Source organism: Tinamus guttatus, unplaced genomic scaffold (genome assembly GCF_059628265.1).
Source record: "Tinamus guttatus ecotype Peru unplaced genomic scaffold, ASM5962826v1 Tinamus_guttatus_pri_ptg000327l, whole genome shotgun sequence".
In the NCBI taxonomy this organism is placed as follows: Eukaryota; Metazoa; Chordata; class Aves; order Tinamiformes; family Tinamidae; genus Tinamus; species Tinamus guttatus.
The window spans coordinates 4,511,241-4,531,262 of record NW_028288861.1 but is presented as its reverse complement, the minus strand read 5'-3'; the positions used below and the strand labels follow the sequence as shown (position 1 = coordinate 4,531,262).

At 35.8% G+C, this 20,022-nt stretch overlaps 1 protein-coding gene across 6 annotated transcripts in view; it reads left to right on the top strand.

The window, feature by feature from the left end:
• Positions 1–20,022, top strand: part of HECTD1 (HECT domain E3 ubiquitin protein ligase 1) — a 55,931-nt gene that overhangs the window by 14,354 nt on the left and 21,555 nt on the right. For 3 of the 6 annotated variants that reach the window (XM_088529224.1, XM_088529225.1, XM_088529223.1), the window contains exons 3-23: positions 696–923; positions 3,528–3,809; positions 3,998–4,286; positions 4,659–4,735; positions 4,821–4,919; positions 5,252–5,366; positions 5,645–5,819; positions 6,866–7,004; positions 7,187–7,357; positions 8,167–8,389; positions 11,496–11,759; positions 11,887–11,963; positions 13,907–14,041; positions 14,276–14,422; positions 14,817–14,911; positions 15,507–15,612; positions 16,606–16,740; positions 16,824–16,963; positions 17,439–17,762; positions 18,150–18,316; positions 18,502–18,678. In XM_088529224.1, coding sequence (XP_088385350.1) covers positions 696–923; positions 3,528–3,809; positions 3,998–4,286; positions 4,659–4,735; positions 4,821–4,919; positions 5,252–5,366; positions 5,645–5,819; positions 6,866–7,004; positions 7,187–7,357; positions 8,167–8,389; positions 11,496–11,759; positions 11,887–11,963; positions 13,907–14,041; positions 14,276–14,422; positions 14,817–14,911; positions 15,507–15,612; positions 16,606–16,740; positions 16,824–16,963; positions 17,439–17,762; positions 18,150–18,316; positions 18,502–18,678 — 3,565 coding nt within the window. Of the gene's footprint in view, positions 1–695; positions 924–3,527; positions 3,810–3,997; positions 4,287–4,658; positions 4,736–4,820; positions 4,920–5,251; positions 5,367–5,644; positions 5,820–6,865; positions 7,005–7,186; positions 7,358–8,166; positions 8,390–8,473; positions 8,519–11,495; positions 11,760–11,886; positions 11,964–13,906; positions 14,042–14,275; positions 14,423–14,816; positions 14,912–15,506; positions 15,613–16,605; positions 16,741–16,823; positions 16,964–17,438; positions 17,763–18,149; positions 18,317–18,501; positions 18,679–20,022 lie in introns of all 6 variants that reach the window. The other 3 variants (XM_010216509.2, XM_010216507.2, XM_088529226.1) reach the window with 2 other exon arrangements.

Genomic DNA, 20,022 nt, shown 5'->3' with positions numbered 1-20,022 from the left:
TTTCTTTTAAAAATGAATAGGAAAGAATGAAAATGTTAGAAGATTTTTTTTTTTGTCCTCTAGAAATATGACTAGAAAGTCTCATTTTATGCCAAAAAGGAGTGAAATATCTACTCCAGATGCAGATAGGAAATTAAAGGTTATATTGATCTTTTACATTCTGCCCATAGCGCAAGAATTGTCTGCTGTCTCTTCAGTAACACTAGACATAGCTCTTCTGCAGCCTTGTGAAGTCTTCCTCCAAACTGACTGAGGCCCTCCAGATCTCTTGGGCTGTCGACAGTGCATAACTCATGCCCATAAACAATCACAGTTTAAGCCTTTAATTACAATTGCCTCAGACTTTGTGCATGTATTTCCTGCACCTTCATAACTATGTTGTTCCAGTCTATCCAAACTGAAGTACTGACACAGCAGTACTCTTAAAAGTTTCTTAGCTCTCAGTTGTGGGTTGTGCAGTTATCATTTCAGTATTATGTAGTTGTTTCTCATGAATTTCTGTCATTTGCATGCTCTTGAGGATATTCTTGTATTTCCTCCTGTATTTTAGCAGGAAATCTAATAGTGCAACTACAATGTATTGTCTCCTTTTAAATGTTGAGGCAGCTCTTCAGTTGTTTTGCTTTCTTAACCCATGGTGTAGATGGTTGTAAGCAAATAACTGTAATGATAATTAAATTTCATTTTTGTCGTAGGTGTTAGAGTTAATCTGCACCCGTGAATCAGGAGCTGTGTTTGAGGCTGGAGGGTTGAATTGTGTTCTGACATTCATTCGTGACAGCGGACACCTTGTCCATAAAGACACTTTGCATTCTGCGATGGCTGTAGTATCCAGGCTCTGTGGCAAAATGGAGCCCCAGGATTCTTCATTAGAGATCTGTGTGGAATCACTGTCTAGTTTATTAAAACACGAAGACCATCAGGTAATGTAATAGTTGGCACAACATGCTGTGTATTTAACTTCCATCATGTTTAATAAACAAATGGTTAGGTATTTTTTATACAGCCTCCACAACTATGTTTATATAGTAGCTGTTATATTTGGATGTTATAATACTTTTTTTTATGGTTATGATGACAAGAGCGTAAAAATACTGCTTAGTGCTGCTTGACTGTAAACTATCATGTAAATACGATCTCATACAGAGAGATTTTACTCAACTTGTTTTCAAGGAATCAAACACCAAATTTTTTCGAGTAACTGAAATATTTTCTGAAGCGGTCATCATTCCAAGTCTGCCCTTTGGTCACTATGGAAATAAGCATATGTGGCAGATAAAAATGACCTAAATACATTTTTATCTTGCTAAGCTAAGAGGGGAAAAAAATCCACAATGAATGCCAAAATACTAATAAATGGTGCTGCTACAGACGCTGCACCACTTTTTTTGCAATTTTAGCAGATTGAGATGAAGTAGCTCTTTTACTATAAACTTAGGAAATGAAAACCTAAAGGAGTTTTCCTCTTCCTACCAGTACAGTCCTTTTCTGTGTGACGAATTAGTGCATTTTGGTAGTTACTTTGCCAAGTTCTTGCTATATTTTGCTACATGTAGTCTTGCCAGACTTCTCCACGCTATTCTACACCCCATTTTGCCTCCCTCCATGCATTTGTTTTATTAAGCACATCATATTTGTGAGACTAAGTCTTTTGTTATGAGTTTCTTCTTTTTTTCTTTTTTTTTTTTTTAATTTCCTTTAACATAATTGTGAAGGAATTATCTGGCAGTGGAGCTGATTATTCTTAAGGGTCTGTCACTCAAACCTTTTGAGGATAAGCCAGGTTGTCTTTGTGTGTGGTGGGATTTTCGCTTAGCTTTGTTTTCACACCACTCATCAGGTGGAAGGTAACCCTGAGATTTAGGTCATAAATGGGAAGCCAGATAATCCTAGAGATTTTTAATGTGCTTGAAAAAAAGAAAAGAAAATTCTGGGACTCTCAGAGGTCTGAGCAGATGAGAGTCCAAACTGTAAGGAAGTTGATCTTTAGCAGTTGAGCTTAAGATGAGTGTCCTTAGAAGTGCAGCAACCCTGATAAGTAAATCCATGCCAGTATTATTGGGAGATGATGTGTTGTATGGAAGAAGCCTCAAGTTTCATGATAGGTGTTGATGTGTTAAATATGGATTTGCCTAATAACCTTCTCTCTAAAGCCTTTTTTTGTTGTTTTGGTTTGGTTTACACTTCTGAGTTTGATCATTCTGCTTATATATACCTGCCCCTTTTTTGTCCCTTTCTCCCTTCTGCTTAACTTGCAGCTTGTGATGAGAAATATAGAATATCTGTGTTGCTCATGTTGCATGCTAAATCTTGTACATGTGTGCTAGAGCTGCTGTGATTAAAAAATGGTAAATTATGTATGAATTATATAAAAGTTGATGTAATTGAAACTTTGGAGGGCACAAGTAGTTATTGTTTTAAGTTAAAGGAGAAATCCTTTGCAGAAAATTGCTGATAAGTGAGAACGCTTGGCACACTAGGACCACAGTAGAAGTTTAGAGTCATCACATTTATTCAGGAGAGGCTTTGTTCTTTAAATCCTTGCAAACTTAACTGTGTGGTTGAATGGCTAATAATGCCCTAACTTGTGTGTCGGTAGCTGTGTTTACACCTTGGTGCTGACTGGTTTTCCAAACAGATGAGACAAGAAGTTCATGTCTCTTGAGGGACTGAAGGCTGCAGTAACTGAGGACTTGATAAACAGTGGCTGCTGTTAAGCATCTTCTGTAGAGCTTGTTCTGGTTTACTGCTTCATGAACTGCAGAGGTTGTGTTTAAGAAGGCAGGCATTTCACAAGCAGTTCTCCAGATGTGCCTGCAAGAACTCCTTGTCTAAAAAGTGAAGTTGTTTTATTTAGCATGTAGTTTAGATGAGAGATGTTGAAGGCAAAAACCTCTTTTTATTTCTAATGCTGGCCTGAAAGCTGCTCGACATTTTTTCCCAGGCAGCTGGCCAGCAGTGCTCTCTCCCAGATTGAGAGGATCATCTGTAAGCCTCGTTTCCGCAGTATCATTGCTATAACTCATTAATGAGAAACCTAAATTTGGGAGTTTGTATTTTATTTTCAGAGAAATCTTTTCCATATTCCTGAGCCAGGTGCCCTGTGGGCTGTCCTAGGCTAGAAGCTGCATTTCGCAGTTTGTACCTATATTTGGCTAGGTACAATTTCATTCTTGCGTTTTCTTGTTTTTGTCTTTTTGCCGCTTCACTATTAGAAAGTTGCTTTAACAGATTTTATTATATAGCTGCTGTATTTTCTGTGGTTAAGGACTTGCAAAGCTGGACTTTAAACAAAGGAAAACAGTTTCCTTGTTTTCCTTGAAATTATTGAATAGAGAGTTGGAGTAAAGGTAGGTTCCTGCTCTGAGCTGCAGGCCTAGGATGCCTCTGCCTTTTTGTTGACTATGAAATGAACCTAGAATATACAGTTCTTCTATGCATGTTGTATTCCTGTGGCTATTTGCTTAGTATCTTCCCACACTAAGGAAGAGATTTTGAGCATCTGTTGTCTTGCATTTTTTTCTCAGGTTTCAGATGGAGCTCTGAGGTGTTTTGCTTCATTAGCCGACAGATTCACACGGCGTGGAGTTGACCCAGCCCCGCTCGCTAAGCATGGATTAACTGAGGAATTGTTATCCCGCATGGCAGCTGCGGGTGGGACGGTGTCAGGACCTTCCTCCGCTTGCAAGCCTGGTCGCAGCAGTACTGGAGCCCCCTCCACAGCCGCAGACTCTAAACTGAGTAATCAGGTGTCAACCATTGTAAGCCTGTTGTCAACCCTGTGTAGAGGCTCTCCAGTAGTAACACATGTAAGAACTATTTTTACGCTACAGCTCTTCATTTTCTTGTGTGTTTTTTTTTTTTCTTTTCATATACTTTTGTGTAGCCAATATATTTTAAAGTTATTTTTAAAGGCATAAAAGGAAACATTTCATATGGATATGAAACCCAATTCTGATAGTGTTTTCTAAAGCCCTGTATATTTTTTATTGTTCAGACTTTTAATTATTTCCAGGATCTCCTAAGATCTGAACTTCCAGATTCTATAGAAAGTGCGTTGCAGGGTGATGAGAGATGTGTACTGGATACCATGCGGTTAGTAGATCTTCTTTTGGTGCTACTATTCGAAGGGAGAAAAGCCCTGCCAAAATCCAGTGCTGGATCTACAGGCAGAATCCCAGGGTTGCGAAGACTGGATAGTTCTGGGGAACGTTCTCATCGGCAGCTGATAGATTGCATCCGCAGTAAGGATACTGATGCCCTAATAGATGCTATTGACACAGGAGGTAAGAAAAAGTACTTCAGAAGATAAGATACATAAAATATCTTCAGGATCTCTGTTTTTGTAATTCCCCGTGTCTCATCATCATAATACTCATGATACTTTGCCAGTATCATGCATTTTTTTATATATGACTTCAGTTCTTCTTAAGTAATTTATATACAAGTTTTTTTCACTTTATTAAATATGCTTCAGTTCTAGTTGGTAATAATTCACATATTTTTGGATTATAGTTGAGGACATGAACGCTTTCATACCATGGGCTTGTAGAAGATGTTTAAAAATATATATATTTGGTATTTATTTAAGGAACACTAATGATAGTTAATGTATGGTGCTGTGAGCTTTAATTATTTTATCTAATTGTATCTTTCAGCTTTTGAAGTAAATTTTATGGATGATGTAGGACAAACTCTTTTGAACTGGGCCTCAGCTTTTGGAACTCAGGAAATGGTAAATTAGTTTTACTGAATCTTAACTTAGGTTATTCATATAAAGAAAGCTAGGTGAAACAGAAGATTTACTTCTTGTTTAACAGGTAGAATTTCTATGTGAAAGAGGTGCTGATGTTAACAGAGGTCAGAGATCATCCTCATTACATTATGCAGCATGTTTTGGAAGACCTCAAGTAGCCAAGGTATGGTGCAAACTTCTGTCATGTGCTAGGAAGACTTGTGTAGTGGCGTTTTGCCTAATTCTAAAGAAATGTTTGGCTGTAATTTGTTTATATTTACATTGTTACATATGTTCATTCTTTAGAGGGTTTATCAAAATGGCATAATCTTTGTTGCAATAGGTAAATAATATGAATAAAAGTAGTTTTATGTTAGCTCTACAGCTGCAAAAAAGCACATAGCATTGTAACTTAGCATACAAGTATAAGAAAACTTTAGGAGAACTATATGGGAAAACAGGTTTGTTTCTTTGGAAGTGAGGAATCTTTTTTTTTCTTTAAAAAAAAATTCTCAGACTCTCTTGCGACATGGAGCAAACCCTGATTTGAGAGATGAAGATGGAAAAACTCCATTAGACAAAGCTCGGGAAAGGGGGCATAGTGAAGTAGTAGCTATTCTCCAGTCTCCAGGTGAGTGCAGGTCTCAGTTCATACTCTTTGCTAGTAGAATTGCTTGCAACTCAGTTATTTTTAGCATTTACTCTATTTTGATTTAGGAAAAATTATTTTTAAGGGCTTCCAGCTTTTCATGCAAGTGACCTTCGGTGCTTGTTACCGTAGTCTTTTCTGCCTAAATCTTACATTTCAGAAATGCTTATTTCTTTTTCTGTATGTTAGTGAAGAGAGCTTTTTACTTCTATTTTAAGATTTGTTTATTGTTGAATGTTTAAAGAAGAAATATTTTGTAGGGGACTGGATGTGTCCTGTTAACAAAGGAGATGAAAAGAAAAAGAAAGATGCAAACAAAGATGAAGAAGAATGTAACGAACCTAAAGGAGATCCAGAAATGGCACCCATATACTTGAAAAGACTATTGCCTGTGTTTGCACAAACATTTCAACAAACTATGCTGCCTTCAATAAGGTAATAGTCACAATAGGTGATTTCCCTGTATGTTTTGAATTTCTTCACATACTGTATTAAAAATGCCAAGGTGGATTTTTTTCCATAAAAATTACTGCATCTAAAACATAAAGAAGAGGATGCAGAGAGAGCCAGACGACTAACCAGCTGGACAGGATTTACCCTACTGAGTGAACTAAAGGAATTCAATTTAATACTTAAAAAGTAATACTGCAGGCATAATGGCTATGATAAATTGTGTATGACCATAAACTTTTAAGTCTTTTGCTCTGCAAATGTAACATTTGTTTAATCTCTTACTCATGTTCCCAAGGTACAAGTGCTTTGAGCAGCGCAAGTACAAGGTGGTAAAGTGCTCTTTAGTAGAGAAGGACTCCAGAGGAGCTGATAGTGCGAAGCTGAAGCTAGGCTGTTTCCAATGAAACAGTGTTAACAAGTTGTGTGACTAATTGCAGACTTCTAGAAGTGGTTGTTTCTCTATATTTTCAAGTTTTCTATCTGTATCAGACTAAATTATGTTTTAAAATGCCACCTAAATAAAAAACCCATGTTTTAACCCATGCCCAATTACTTGACTTCCAAAGAAATTCTAATTTTTACTATGATATGGCTGCATGTCATAATTTTAGACTTTAAAATTCCAGAGATCTGATTCAACTCTGGAAATACATGAAAGAAATGGAATACGAGAGAGAGAGAGATGGAGCTTCTAGAAATAAGAAGTGAATTGGAATCTCTAAGACACTGGGTAAAGGTAGAATGAAGAATAGGTTTGTGTATTTAAAAAAAAAAAAGTTTTGAAGAGAAAAAAACCATAATAGCCTGTCATACTACTGTAGAATCAAAAAGATCAGGAGGTGAATAATTTTTTGAATTAATCTGAGACTTCCTATCTGGTGACCAGGCCTGGAACTCTTCTCAAAATTGTATTTTTGTGCACATGCATAAATGGCATGCAAAAGCAGTTTTAGCTTGAACCTTTTTGTTGCTTTGATAGCTTCATTTTTATTTTTGTAAGAATCTTTTTTCTGTAACTTCTTTTTAAGGAAAGCAAGTCTTGCCCTTATTAGAAAAATGATACATTTTTGTTCTGAAGCACTGCTAAAAGAAGTTTGTGATTCTGATGCTGGCCACAATCTGCCCACAATACTGGTTGAGATCACAGCTACAGTTCTTGATCAAGAGGTAGGAAAAAAGAAAATGTTGCCCTCTTATAAAACAAAGAAGTTTTATGCTTATTGTTCCCACATTTATTAATAACTAGCATTAAAGTGTTTATGGTGAGGTATGAAGTTCAACATGTCAAGATAATTTCAAGTAAACAGATCTCTGCTTCATTATATCCTTTCCATACCAATTTGTTGCAGGATGATGATGATGGCCATTTGCTAGCCTTGCAAATCATAAGGGATTTGGTGGATAAAGGTGGTGATCTTTTCCTGGACCAGCTGGCTAGGCTGGGTGTAATCAGTAAAGTGTCAACCTTGGCAGGACCATCTTCTGATGATGAGAATGAAGAGGAGTCTAAACCTGAGAAAGTAAGTACAGAATTATTTTTTTCCCTGTAAAACGATGGCTTTTAATACATTTTTCAATGCTATGAAAATTACGGGTAGATAGCAACCTAGATAGGTAGTTACAATATTGCTTATTTTGTATGTTTCTTGTTAAATTGCCTTTTTGTTTCAAAGTTTTGTAGCTTCGCTTCCTGTTAGGACATTGGTACCCGCTGATTTTGCTATCCATAAATACTTCACTGTGGACAGTTTATCTAGGATTTCAAAAATGTCCATGAAACAAAATGAACCCCTTCTCAAAGGAATGTACCTCTTCCACTATGTATATATCCCATAACTGCAGGTGCCTGTAAGCCTTGCTAGGGAATATATTAAAAATACAAAAAGAGGAATATTTTCTACGTGGTGAAAAGTCTTAAAATGCATGTGTTATACTGACTTCTGACAGCTGTATCACTGACAACTCAGATACTTTTAGGCACTCAGTGATTTTGGAATAAGTGTTAACACTGTGAAGTTTCTCATTTCTTAATGTTCCTGTAAAACCCCTTAGAAACAGAGTTGGATGCCTCAGTGATATGCTGATATTGTAGAGTAGTTAAATGTGTATCTAAAAGGGAGTGTTTTCTTTCAAGTTTCTGTCTTGTTGATGAATGCTTTTCAAGATATATTTTATAGAGATAAAAGTTTAGTTCCTATGCTTCTGGTTTGAGTAAATTTTTCTTCCTCAATTTTTTTTTTTTTTTTTACTATTTCTGTGGGATTTTTTTTGTTTGTTTATTTTTTGTGCTTTTTTGTTTGGTTTGTTTCTTAATACCGTTTTGTTACAGGAGGATGAACCACAGGAGGATGCAAAAGAGCTGCAACAGGGTAAACCATATCACTGGAGAGACTGGTCAATCATTAGGGGAAGGGACTGCCTGTATATCTGGAGTGATGCTGCAGCCCTGGAGCTGTCTAATGGTAGTAACGGATGGTTCAGGTTCATCTTGGATGGGAAACTGGCCACGATGTATTCCAGTGGCAGCCCTGAAGGAGGATCTGACAGCTCAGGTAGTGTCTACAGTTTATGTCCAAGTCAAGTTTTGAGACTCTTTTGTGTATATGTGATTTGATTGGAGCTATTTTGTTTTGCAGGAATTGGCTTTCTAAGTAGTAAAGGATGTAAACAGGTGGAAGGTGGTCAGTTAATTGTGATGCTTTTCATCAGATAGCATGTGACCATAACGTGACTTCCTTGGTGAATTAAATGTTAAACACCTTGCCAGTAGAGTGTATTAACTTGGTTTTGTTTTGATTCTTCTTCATGCATACTTATTTTTTTCACCCTAGTCATTAAAAGCACTTTCTAGTGGCCGCCCCAGGAAAAGCAGGTTGAAATGGCAATTTGTTGTTTGCTTCTAGCTAGCAGAATGAAATTGCATGCGTTTGAAGACAAAGTAATGGCGAGTTTCTCATCAAGACTGGGAAACAAGTTAGTGTCCTAACTGTCTGTTGGAGAGAGGATTAGGGAACAGACCTTACGCACTGGTGATAATAGATATTTCTTTTAATTCTGACTAGAATATGCAACTTACTCGGAATGCAGAAACAACCCTCCTTTATTGTTTTATCTTTTTTGCAGCACTTGATGCATTTATGGGACATGTAAAATGCTTTGTAATACTACTATGTTTTCAGCAAGCCATTGTATGAAATACCAGACCATATTATAATTCAGGATAGAAATGAGGTTCTAATGACTTTACCCATCAACTTTGAGGCATTAAGATAAAATATGTTTTATTTTTCACTTTTTTCTTTTCCTGACAGAATGGTATTATTGCACATTTTGCTAAACAAAGCTAATAACTTCATAGACAAACAATTTCTGTGTTGAGAGGCTTGTTTATTATCACAGAATTTGAAGAAAGTCTATGATTTTGAAATTCTTGTAGCCCCTGGATGTCAATTCGTGGTTGCTTCTGAATTACACTTTTCCATTCCACTCTTCTTATATAAGAAGCGGTGATTATTCAGATGAACCTGGAGTGAAGAGAACATAAAAAAAAAAAAAACCCTCTGACTTAAGTTGTGTCTCTTCAGCTCAGTCATTTTTTTAAAGATTGAATAAATTTGAAGATTTTTTTTAGTAAGACATTCCCCGTGATTTTATGCAATAAATACTGACATAAATACTGAAATTACTGAAATATAGATCAAATGGGGCTTCTTTTAAGCCCTCATTTACAGAGAGTGCTGACATTGCTGTGTGGCTTGAAGGCAAACCAGTAGCTAACCCATCAGGGCCCACAGGGGCCGTGTCTGGTTGAAATGCTGCGGAGGCCGGATCTGATGGAACCGCACCTAGAGAGGGGAGGAGGCAGCCAGAGTCTGACCTGCACATTCAGTCCTGAACTATAATATGTGTTCTGCTCTTCTAAACCACTGCTGATTGAAGCTCATGGTCTACGTTTTAGTAACTTACTGACTGGCAAGAATGCAGAGGGTTGTAGCTGTTTAACTGGTTAGTGTGAACTTGTTAGTGTTCCCAGAAGGGAAATGGTTGGGGGAGCTCTTATATTTTGAAGGTCTGTCCTCACCCCTCTCCCCACTGCCTTAATACTTGTTTTGTTTGAATTTTGAGGAAAAAAAAAAGTAAAAATTCAATGCAAAAATTGAAATTTAATGGTAATTCTTAAGTTTTAAACAAGTCTCAAATTTCAGTCAAAGGGAATTTATTCCTATCTCTGAAATTATTCTGAACTATGTGTAATCATTGGGATTTAAGTGTGACATGTTGCATAGTAAATAGGTAAAATTGTAACTATGAAACTTCAAAGAGATTTCATTAATCTAAGTTTCAGTTTTGCCTGCAAAATTTCAAATTCTTTTTATAAGCCTCCTTACTGGATGTTAGGAATTTTAAGCAATGAAGGAAAGATTTTATGTCTAAAATGGTATGCAGATATGATTTGTTTTTCTGTTATACATTAAAAATGACAAAATCCAAAAACTTGGTGCGTAAGTTATGCCAGCAGAAGGAAAACAGCAATTTTATATGTGCATGCATTACAAAAGAAGTTGTATTTATCAGACCAGCATACTGAAAAATGAGGATCCTGGTTAACTTTGAAGTAGAGACACTTTCTTTACACTAGTGAAGTACTAATAATAATTAGTGAATTATTGCCCCTTTTTTTTTCCCTCCTTTTCTTTTTTCACTCTCAGGTTCAGGTATTGTCTTCACATTTTAAACATCATATGTGATCTTTAATTAAAATTAAAATAAAAATTAAAATCAAGAGTTGTTTCAAGTAATTTTAAGCTGGGTTGCATGAACACAACTCTCTTGTTGTCCTTAAATGATATTTTTATATAAATACTTGCTTTTTGTCAATCCGCATTTGATGCCATGAGAATTATTTCACATTTCTGTCTGAGATAAAAAAGGCCTGAAAATAGTTACTGATAAAAAGAATCAGAGTATCTGCATTATAATAGTCTACTGAATTAATACAGCATACCTGAGTATGCTGTATGAGCCACATAACTGTGGCTTTCCTCTTTTCTCTGAAGTGAATGTAGGTTTTTTAGAAAGGAGTTGAAAGTTTTAACAGAGCTTATGAAGAAAAATCATACCTTTATGATTGTCAATCTAAGCAAATGGCTATCAGCTGAAATTTGCTTTTACCACATGTTTATCGGACTCTCAGGTTATGTTTTTTTTCCCTCCTTTTATATGACTTTGACCTCTTTTTCTCCACTTTTTTAAACTTCTAGGTTGATTGCTGTTTTCCTGCTGGAGTGTTCATGGAGTGTTTAATCTCCTTTTCTAAAATACACTTATGAAAATAATTCATGTTGACAATAATTATTTTACAAGGCTAGAAATATACTGTATGTCTGTTTAATTTCTCTTCATTTTAATTGTAAAGTTTGATTACTACATCAGTCAACAGCACCATTCAGAAAGAGTTGCAGCATCCATTTCAATGTGATTGTAAAATAAATCACTGTTGGAGTACATAAGTGGGAAGTTTAGAGTATTTCAAGACCCTTAATTTCAAAATTAATTTTGCATTGAATATACTAAGTCATTTTGCTGCTGGGGGGAAGCTTGGGATGAGATAACTGAAATCACTTGCCAGGAAAAAAAAATGGTTCTTCTTTTAAATAGAAAGCAGGAGTGAATTCCTTGAGAAGCTGCAAAGAGCACGAAGTCAGGTGAAGCCGTCTACCCCGAGTCAGCCCATTTTATCAGCCCCAGGGCCAGCTAAACTTACTGTGGGAAACTGGTCACTCACGTGCTTGAAGGAGGGCGAGATTGCTATTCACAACTCCGATGGCCAGCAAGCTACCATACTGAAAGAGGATCTGCCAGGCTTTGTTTTTGAGTCTAATAGAGGGACGAAACATTCGTTTACAGCTGAAACCTCTCTGGGTAAGTAGAGAGATGTGTAAGGTGGAAGCAAGAGTACGTGAGGTAGTTTGGGAGGGAGTGTGTGTGTGTGTGTGTGGTTGTTTTTTTTAAGTCTGTGGGAGAATCATTCTTTAAAATACTTTTACAGGGTCAGAATTTGTGACTGGATGGACTGGTAAAAGGGGAAGAAAGCTGAAATCTAAACTGGAGAAAACAAAGCAAAAGGTTGGCGAGCATCTCTGGATTTTATACTTAGAAGCAGAGTTTATTTTGACATGGTTACGGAGATTTAACTTGTATTAAACGATCAGAATGTCTGATTCCAACTGTATATAATTTCATATTAAGTTCTGAAAGGGGAAATTTCACTCAGAATAATTTGCACAGACTATACAAAAGAAGTTGCAAACTCTGTGGTCTTGTGGAAGAAATGTGATTTTTCTTTTAGAAAGTGTGACATAAAAAGTAATTTTCCTAGCACATATGAATAATTCTGTTTTCCTTTTTTTACTCAAAAAGGAAAGACATAGTGATCAATGTACTTATCTCTTGTGAATACTTAATTTAAAAATCATTAGAACATATACTTCATGACTTTTTTTCATAACTTGTTCCTGTTCTTTTTTTGAATTGATGAAAGTTTTGTAATCGATTTAAGAGTTGAGATCATAATACATATTTGTTGATGTTCCATAATCATTTTTTTCTAATTAATCCAATGTTTCTGTTTTGGCCAATAACTATGAATTATTAATTACCAGAGCATTCAAAATTTATTAGAGATGTCACAAACAGGACAGCAATCATGTGTAAATAACATATCTTCCTCTTAGTCTTATGCTCCAAATACTAAACTCGCTTCCTAGGGATAAGTAGAATAAAATATTTTATCAGTGTCATAGTAAACAGTAACATGGAGGTCTTAAGGGAAATCCTGTGAGCATCTGAAGTGACATAGGCTAGATAAGTCTTGCCTTTTTAACTTGATGTCTTTTGTCTTGCTTATGTCCTTAAACAAAAGCTAAAATCCCATTCCCAATGAAATGATGCAGTTATTACAGGCTGGCTGGGAACATGTGTAGCACAGTCATATCAGAGGCATCTGTTACATCATATGCCCTATGCTGAGATGTTAATTTAGAGCTGGATGCAGTGATGGACAAGGGGGGGGAGGTGAGCTGGAACAGGCAGTTTGGTTTTATAGAAGTTGTAGAGCAAGATGTGTAAAATCCATAGTCTTAGACATCTATTTAAAAATTCTCTTTTCTCAGACTGAGAAAAGAAATAGGAGATAAGAAATCAAGGCTTAAGCTTTTTACAGAAACCCATAGTAGCAGTTTGTTCTGTGTCCAGCTGATGCCAAACACTCAAGCTAACCCTCAGTCTTGACTTCTCTTAAAATTTCTGCAATGCCTTCTGTTTTATGTAGAAAACACATGTTTGAGAAAATGTATCACTGAATTCCAAATCAAATTGCTGTCTAAATGAGGATAGGTTGAATGATAACAGTAGGGAAGAGCTCTTCCATATCGGAGATTATGCTATATAAAATAGCTTCAGAGTTTGAGAGGTGCCTTTTGTTTTAGGGCACGTGTTGATAATACCAAGCAAAGATTCTTGGGAACATCTCTTAAAAGCAAAATGTTTACTAAGAACTTGTTTTGTAAAATCTGTCCCCTGCATGTTTTGTGGAGAATAATTCTCATCTTCATAAACATAAGGTCGCCTAATGACTTGTGTAAGCGATTTTAAAAATGTGAAAAATCACTCAGAAACCATCTAATAACTAAATTTATTTTATATCCAAAAAGATTTCCAAGTCTCTGATACAAATTTAAAGATACAGATTTACAGATCAAGAGATCTGTCTGTTTTGTCTCCTTTTGTGCTGCTATTTGTTTAACATTAAGCTTAATTTTTTCTAAGTTTCACTAAAATGTTTTGTGCCTTTCTATTTATTTTCTCATGTATTTTTACCCTTTCAGAACCTTTGAATTTCATGATGTGTTTTAGGTTAGATTTCTCTTCTTCCCTGTTTGTATCTGTTGTGGGTTTCTTTGAAGGAAGAGAAAAACTAAAATAAAATCGAGAATCATGGAGAGTACCTGGAGAATCGTCTTTATATATGCGGTATGGTATGATTTCTGATTACAAAAATCCCTTCCTAGGTACGCACTATGGCAAGAGACTTGTATGATGATCATTTTAAAGCAGTGGAAAGTATGCCTCGAGGGGTAGTTGTGACACTGAGGAACATTGCAACGCAGCTGGAATCCTCCTGGGAGCTTCATACGAACAGGCAGGTAAGTATATCTGCTTTACACGGGTGCCTTTAGTGCCTGGAGTGGTAGTAAAAAATCATGTAATGTTCAGACTAGTCACTGTCATGTTGTAAAGGAAAGTCACAAGATGTCTGTCCATGAAACGTGGGTTTCTTTAATGATGTAATTACCAGCTCCGTACTTGAATGGGATGTTATTTTTCAAATGAAGCATCTGAAAAAAACTTATACCATGTTTCACTGTCTTTTCTTCCAGTGCATTGAAAGTGAAAATACTTGGAGAGATTTAATGAAGACTGCTTTGGAAAATTTAATTGTACTATTGAAGGATGAGAACACTATTTCTCCATACGAAATGTGTAGTAGTGGTTTAGTTCAGTCGTTGCTTACAGTTTTAAATAATGTAAGTTTAAAGAGCACAAGCTTTTGTTAAAAAAAAAAAAAAAAAAAAAAAAACTTTATTTCTTATGGTAGATATAGACCTCAGTTAAGATCTTTTACAAATAAATGTGGCTTTTTGCTGTCTTTATTAAAACCAGGCAGACTTGCACTAATTAGTGATTTTTAAGTACTGCACATTTTTTATCACAATAGAATATTTTATTTAGGGAAGTCCCAGGTTCAAATAAGCCATTAAAAATCTTTAAGTCAACACTACCCAGTTTAATGGCATCAGCTGTTAGACTTTAGGTATAGAGGCTTTAAATATGGATTAAATTAGCCTAAGTAGATACTTTTCCAGTATAAAGAATGTACATGTAAGGTTTTTTAAAAATATATTTTTTCTTTGCTCTTAGAATGTTGATTTAGATTTGAAGCAAGATTGTAGTCAACTAGTAGAGAGAATAAACGTGTTCAAAACAGCATTCAGTGAAAATGAAGATGATGAAAGGTAAATAATAAATGTGTTTATGAAGTGGTAAAGCACTGCATCAAAAATGTAAAGACAAAGAAACTGTCTTGCCATTTTTGGTTTACGTTTTTCTCAAATGAAATCTGTATTTTAAGGCTAATTTTCCTATTTGTTACTGAATTAGCAATTAAAACTTTGATAGAATTACTTTGATCTTTAGTAGCCAACTGTGTTGTGTGCATGCCTGTGGATAGAGATAAAGGTGGTTCTTTATCACTTAATTATGTGCATGTGCAGATTAATATTTTTCTTACTATGGTATAAAATCTTTTCACGGTGAATGAATTAAATTATCTGGTTTAATACCGTTCCTTTAATTAAAAAAAAAAAAAAAAGAACACCCTGTATAAAAACAGGGGAAAACAGAAATGAATTGATGTCCAGGAGTATTAATAATTTGATTCTGAACTTGAAGTAACATTTCATGCAAATTTACTTGAAACATTGAATTGTAACTCCGTCTCCTCAGTTAAGAACAAAAAAAATACAGCAGCACAACAGCACTCTTCTAGGATAGTGTAGAGTTGTCTTTTCTTACTACATGGTAACGTAATAACTGTTACAACTTCCACAGTCGTCCGGCAGTTGCTTTAATTCGGAAACTGATAGCAGTGTTAGAATCTATTGAACGTCTACCTCTCCACTTGTATGATACACCAGGCTCCACATACAATCTTCAGGTAATTATAGAGTGATAATATATGATATTGCTTACTTATGCAGCTGAATGTTTTGTATGAATTTCAGGGAAGATGACATGCACTGAATGGGTATGAGATGTGTTTTCCCAAAAGCTGGATAGACTTGTAGGAAAACACTGCCTAGGTCTGTTCTTGAGTCTTTCTAAATAACCTACCCTAACCTAAATGCTCACTTCAGTTCTCGTTCAGTCTCTTTTAGCTATGAAGAGAAAATGCTAATTGAGGACAACAGAAAGAACAAACACATTTTCTCTTAAAATATTTTTCTTTCCATATAGGGATACGCTCACTGCGTAAGTGTCCTCACTAGCAGAATGTAACTATGTCCAAAAGCAATAATTTTGTCAAAGATGATTTTAACATCTGTTTGTTTGTGATTCCTTGGCGTGGGCTGTGGTGGTTGAAAGCATTACCTCTAGGGCTGTGTGTATATTTGGTAACACATGATAGTTGGAGGAGTCTTCTCTAAATGGAAAGCTGCAAGTTAGCTAAAAATCTTCCTCCTGCTCTTGTTCAGCTTATGTGAAGTGTAAGTTTTTTCATATTTGAATGCATGGCCTGGCTTTGTGATATGACATTGAAGTGCAAATATTTCCGATTTGCTTTTCATTATCAAAAAATAGTTGCAGGAAGTAACACTTACTGCTACTGAATATATTTTAAAAGTATTTTCATATTTTGTTATTGCTTGTTTTAATCTGCAAAGAAAGAGTGTCAGCAAATATTCACTTCAATATGTTGTTGATTATACTTTTTCTTAGTAAAGAATTGTTAATTCATTTAAAAAAAAATGAGTACTAGGAGATTATTAAAGCATTAAATGAAAAAACTGCATTATTCAATTAAATAAAAAATTCAATTAAAATACATTTGATACACCACTACAAGTGTGTAATGAGACATCTTGCTTTTCTTAAAATTGACAAATTCAGAACAAGAAAAGCCCATATTAATGTTTACCTGTTCTTGCAGATATTAACGAGGCGTTTGCGATTTCGTTTGGAACGTGCTTCTGGGGAGACCTCTTTAATAGATCGGACAGGTAGAATGCTGAAGATGGAGCCCTTGGCAACTGTTGAGTCTCTAGAACAGTATCTCTTGAAAATGGTGAGCAGCATGCACAGGCACAGTTCACACGGGCTAGCTGTGTCCTGCAGATGTCATATTTCCTCTGCTTTCTTTTCATTTAGGTAGCAAAGCAATGGTACGATTTCGATAGGGCCTCGTTCGTTTTTGTACGGAAGTTACGTGAAGGCCAAACATTTGTGTTCAGGCATCAACATGATTTTGATGAAAATGGAATTATTTATTGGATTGGGACAAACGCCAAGTGAGTTTTTTCAAAGATCCAAGTATTTTGAAGTGAAACGTAATCAACTGTAGTCTGTACGGGAACAAAAACACAACTCATGAAACGAAGTCTTTGCTGCGGGATTTCTTTTTTTGGCAGGAGTGCAGCATATCTTTGGTTTTACTATGGATCTGTAGAATTACATTTCTTTTTGCTCTACTTAAGTAATAGAAAAGTGCAAATCTCTGTATGCTTACATAAGAAATTAAAGGATAGGAATTTTCTGTTATTGTTCTTTTGGTTGGGTGATTTTGGTCACTTAGTTGTTTTTTTTTTTTTTTTTTTTTTTAACCATTATAGAAAAGTGATGTTTTTGGACCATCTCTAAAAAGCTTTGTAATTGCATAAGGTGGTTTGTAATAAACCAAACTGTAATCTACAGTTTAGAGTTAAATGTTATTAATGTCTGTTTTTAATGTAATAATTGAACAGTACATTTTTCTTTTTAATATAGAACTGCATATGAGTGGGTAAACCCAGCAGCCTATGGGTTAGTAGTGGTTACATCCTCAGAAGGAAGAAATCTGCCTTATGGCCGTTTAGAAGACATCCTGAGCCGTGACAGTTCAGCTCTCAATTGTCACACTAACGATGATAAGAATGCTTGGTTTGCCATTGATCTTGGCCTCTGGGTTATACCGTCAGCTTACACGTTACGTCATGCTCGAGGTTATGGAAGATCTGCTCTCAGAAACTGGGTTTTCCAGGTATCGAAGGATGGCCAGAACTGGACTACTTTGTATACTCATGTTGATGACTGTAGTCTCAACGAACCAGGGTATGTGAGTTTATCTTACCGGCTTTTATAAAAATGTGCTCAGTTAAAAAGATACTGGGGTGCAGACGAATGTAATGTTTGCAATAGGTGTAATACACAGCAGCACAAGGGAATGGTAGATAAATTACCAAGGAAGGACTGGAAAATACGTGATCCATAAACTCTTTGTATGGTAACATGCTGATGAAAAGCACAGATGCTGTTCTTAATTTGTGTGTGGGTAGCTTTGGAGAAAACGGGAACACGAGCACTCATGCAGTGTTTGTCTTAAAGTTACTAAGTTTTGTTTCTTTTTGGCAATTTTCTGACTTAATCTAAAAATGATCAGTGCCAATACTAAACTTCTGCCTGTGTCCATCTCCTCACCATCTCCCCCTGAAATCAAAGGTCTACTGCAACATGGCCTTTAGATCCTCCAAAGGATGAGAAACAAGGTTGGAGACACATTAGAATAAAACAGATGGGAAAGAATGCCAGTGGGCAGACACACTACCTCTCCCTCTCTGGATTTGAACTGTATGGCACTGTGAATGGAGTTTGTGAAGATCAGTTGGGTAAGAAGCAGAATATATACATCCTAATTGCTATCTGAAAGTGCTAACAAAAATGCAATATGAAACTCAAGTGTGAGAAAACGTTCAGCCTTGCAAAGAAACCAGCCGAAAAGTTGAGTTTGGAATTATTACCCATTCAATATTGCTTTATTTTCAGTCTTTTCACTTTGGTTTATTTCTTTCAGGAAAAGCTGCTAAAGAAGCTGAAGCCAATCTGCGAAGGCAGCGACGACTAGTTCGTTCTCAGGTTTTGAAATACATGGTGCCCGGAGCCCGTGTGATCAGAGGAATTGACTGGAAGTGGCGGGATCAGGATGGAAGCCCGCAGGGGGAAGGCACTGTTACAGGAGAACTGCATAATGGTGAGCCAGGATTACCTGAGTTTCCTAAATGGGTGATTATTTCATGTATTACTGCATTTTGAGTGTGGATTTGGTAACAGTGTTTTCTTTGAAATTGATGAATAAAATTTTAAATATTTTGGGAAATACTTTTTCACTCTTGCAGTTCATTTGTGAATTTTTGTTTAATGCATGAAAGGAGTACCTTCTTGTTGGAAATTAAAATTATTTTTAATTAAACTTGTTTAATTAAAACACCAAATTGTTTAGACATTTGTTAGAGCCAAAAAAACAGGGCAATCAACTGACTAAGCTTTGTGCCTGCAAAGTTTCAAATTACCTTTCTTCTTTTCTTCTATCTTAGCATTTGCGACATTTTTCTCATCTTTTGCCCTTTACCCTTTCTACCTTGCTAGCTTCATTGGGATCTGGTTGTTACTTAGTTAATAAAAAGAATAAAAAGTAACAGCCAAGGAAGTCAGTGCTCAGGAGGCCAGGATGTTGAAGACGCTTCGCAAGGGATGATAATCTTGCCCCCTGCCACCACATTCCTCACCATTGTCTGGGTTCAGAAGACTTGTGTAATTTCTAGGTTCCCTTTTAGGCAGATTTTTTTACATTTCTTAATGTTCGAGTTGCCAGATCTCTAACATGGTGAAATGTCCAATGTACAAAGTCTTTAAAACTTTTTTAGCTTCCTTGAATCTTTTTTTTTTTTTTAATTTTTTTTTGAAACCATTCCGTACAGTAGGGAATTGCTCCATCATCAGTATGTTTGCTCTTGAGACATAAGAGTATCCATAACCATATTGTCACTTGTAAGGATTAGACTATTTTTGTCAAATTGTATAGACCAGTGTCTTCATTCCTCTGTTTTATTACAACTTTCCTGTTTAAGAGGAGGTGAAGTTGAGGCTCCTGTGTCTATTGACAATGCCAGACTGCAAAAGTTTGTGTTGTCAGACTGTTAATGCTACCACAACTTTCTTATGAATGGAACATTGAAATGTAGTATCCCACTTTTTTGAGGTTATTCACAAGTTTAGACAAATATCAAGTTGCTTTGGGCTGTAATGTAGAACATGATGCAACGAGACTCCAAGTGCGTCATATGTTTAAGAAGTTGCACAAGCCTTGAAATGCTTGTACTTAGTATTTTAGGTAGAGGAACTATCCAAATAGGAACAGCAGTTTGGGTATGCTTTTTCAAAATGCTCTATGCTGATACTCATAGAGCAGAAAAGTCATACTTTTAACTGTAGTATGAACTTTCTCTTTTTTGATATTTTATTAAGAAAAAAAAGACAAATAAAGGCAAATATTTAGATTTGTCTGACAACTTCACCCTTCAAAATTCCGCCATAT